General features: G+C 38.4%; 1 protein-coding gene across 1 annotated transcript in view; it reads left to right on the top strand.

Annotated features, from left to right (window-relative positions):
• LOC112520101 (polygalacturonase-like) overlaps positions 1-1081 on the top strand; it is a 2534-nt gene extending 1453 nt beyond the window's left edge. The window contains exons 2-3 of the mRNA XM_025128401.1: positions 5-233; positions 317-1081. Of these exons, the coding sequence (XP_024984169.1) occupies positions 5-233; positions 317-1081 (994 nt within the window). The remainder of the gene's footprint in view (positions 1-4; positions 234-316) is intronic.
• Positions 1082-1951: the final 870 nt, after the last annotated feature.

The raw sequence follows: 1951 nt of genomic DNA, 5'->3' as shown, positions 1-1951 counted from the left end.
TAAGCTCCGGTTACTTCCAGGGAGAAAGCTGCCACAACAAAGCCATTGAATTCCGTATTGATGGCACCCTCGTTGCTCCCTCCGACTACCGGAAATTTAAATCGGCTAGTAACGTCTGGATTAAGTTTGAGAAAGTGACCGGAGTTTCAATCTCCGGTGGAATGTTRGATGGTSAAGGCGCAGGTCTATGGRCTTGCAAAGCCTCATCTGGTTCTTGTCCTACCGGTGCAACCGTAAGTTTCATTCCCATATTTAACATAATCRTAAATGGTCYCATATTTAAATAAGATCTTTAATTAATCAACGGTTGCTGCAGACATTAGGGTTCTACGACTCAAGGAACATCGTCATCGGCGGACTAACCTCAATAAACAGTCAAAAGTTCCACATCGTGATGGATGGTTGCCAAAATGTCAACCTCCAAGGGATCACGATATCGGCAGCGGGAAACAGCCCCAACACCGACGGCATACACATCGAATCCTCTTCCGGCGTCACCGTTCTCAACTCTCGTATCGCCACCGGAGATGATTGCATATCCATCGGTCCAGGTTCATCTAATCTGTGGATCGAAGGCATCAGCTGTGGACCCGGCCATGGTATCAGTATCGGCAGCCTGGGGTGGACGGCACAGGAGGCCGGAGTTCAGAACGTGACGGTGACGAGGGCGATGTTTAAGGCGACGGAGAATGGGGTTAGGATCAAGACGTGGGCTAGGGAAAGTAATGGGTTCGTAAGCGGAGTTGTGTTCGAACATCTGACGATGATGGCGGTTGAAAATCCGGTGATCATCGATCAGCAGTATTGTCCCGGCGAGAGTGGTTGCCCGCAGGCGGTGTCGGGAGTGAGGATATCGGACGTTAGATACGACGATATCCATGGAACGTCGGYGACGGAGGTGGGGTTGAAACTGGATTGCAGCAAGGAGCATCCATGCAGTGGGATAAAAATTGAAGATGTGAATTTGAGTTATAACAATCGACCAGCCCAAGCTTCCTGCATCAATGCGGTTGGAGCCGCCAGTGTTGGTGCTGCCGTCGTCCACCACAGTACCACCACCTCCACCTCCTGCTTTCCATAAGATCAGTAATCCATGAATTATGAATCAATATTAAACCTGCCATCGGCATTGTTGCCATTGCCATGCAAGACTATAGCTATATATGTTTTATGGATTTTGAACTTGAATTAATTTGGGTGTACTTGATCACAATATATATATATATATATATATATTCTTAATTTGTAACTTATATTTCTTTTATAATATGACCTTAAATTTGCATCTATGCATCATAATCTTGAGTGTCTAATTCATTTACACAATTTTGTCTCGGTTGATTTTTTTTTATTTGTTTGGGTTTGAGAAAATCTTTTCCAGTTATTAGTTTTATGAAGCATTTTACGGTACGCATAGATCATATATTTAATTATGTTTATCAGTTAGTTATTAATTACAGTTTTTAAAAAGTTCAAATATATTGATAAGTTTGTAGGTATGTAATAATAATTTCTAAATGTTGAATAATATAATAAAAATGTATATCGATATGAATATTAAATTAAATAGAAGATAATAATCATTTTTCATATAATTTGTTTGATTTAAAAATTAAATATTTAATTGTTTTGATATAACATAATTTTTTTAAAACTCACATAAAAACTATGGTTTTCAAAAACTTTTGTTCATATGGTAAAGATAATAAAATAAATTTTAATCTTATGTTTTCGTGTTTTATTAATCACATTATAAAATGGCATTTAAGATGATGTTACAAGGGTTTGATATAATTATCACATGAGGAACTTTGGAAATCGAATGGGACAAGAAAAAGGTGAAAATAGCTCCCACGCTTCGAATCAACTATTTAGGGTTTTTGACTATTTCTCTCGTACTTTATTCGTTCAAATATTTTTAAATTCAAACCGTTTGTTTTTTCTTATTTTC

The sequence above is a fragment of the Cynara cardunculus genome (genome assembly GCF_001531365.2).
Source record: "Cynara cardunculus var. scolymus isolate 2C chromosome LG 10, CcrdV1, whole genome shotgun sequence".
NCBI lineage: Eukaryota > Viridiplantae > Streptophyta > Magnoliopsida > Asterales > Asteraceae > Cynara > Cynara cardunculus.
Note: the sequence above shows the minus strand (reverse complement) of the source record. Positions and strands in the feature narration are given on the sequence as shown.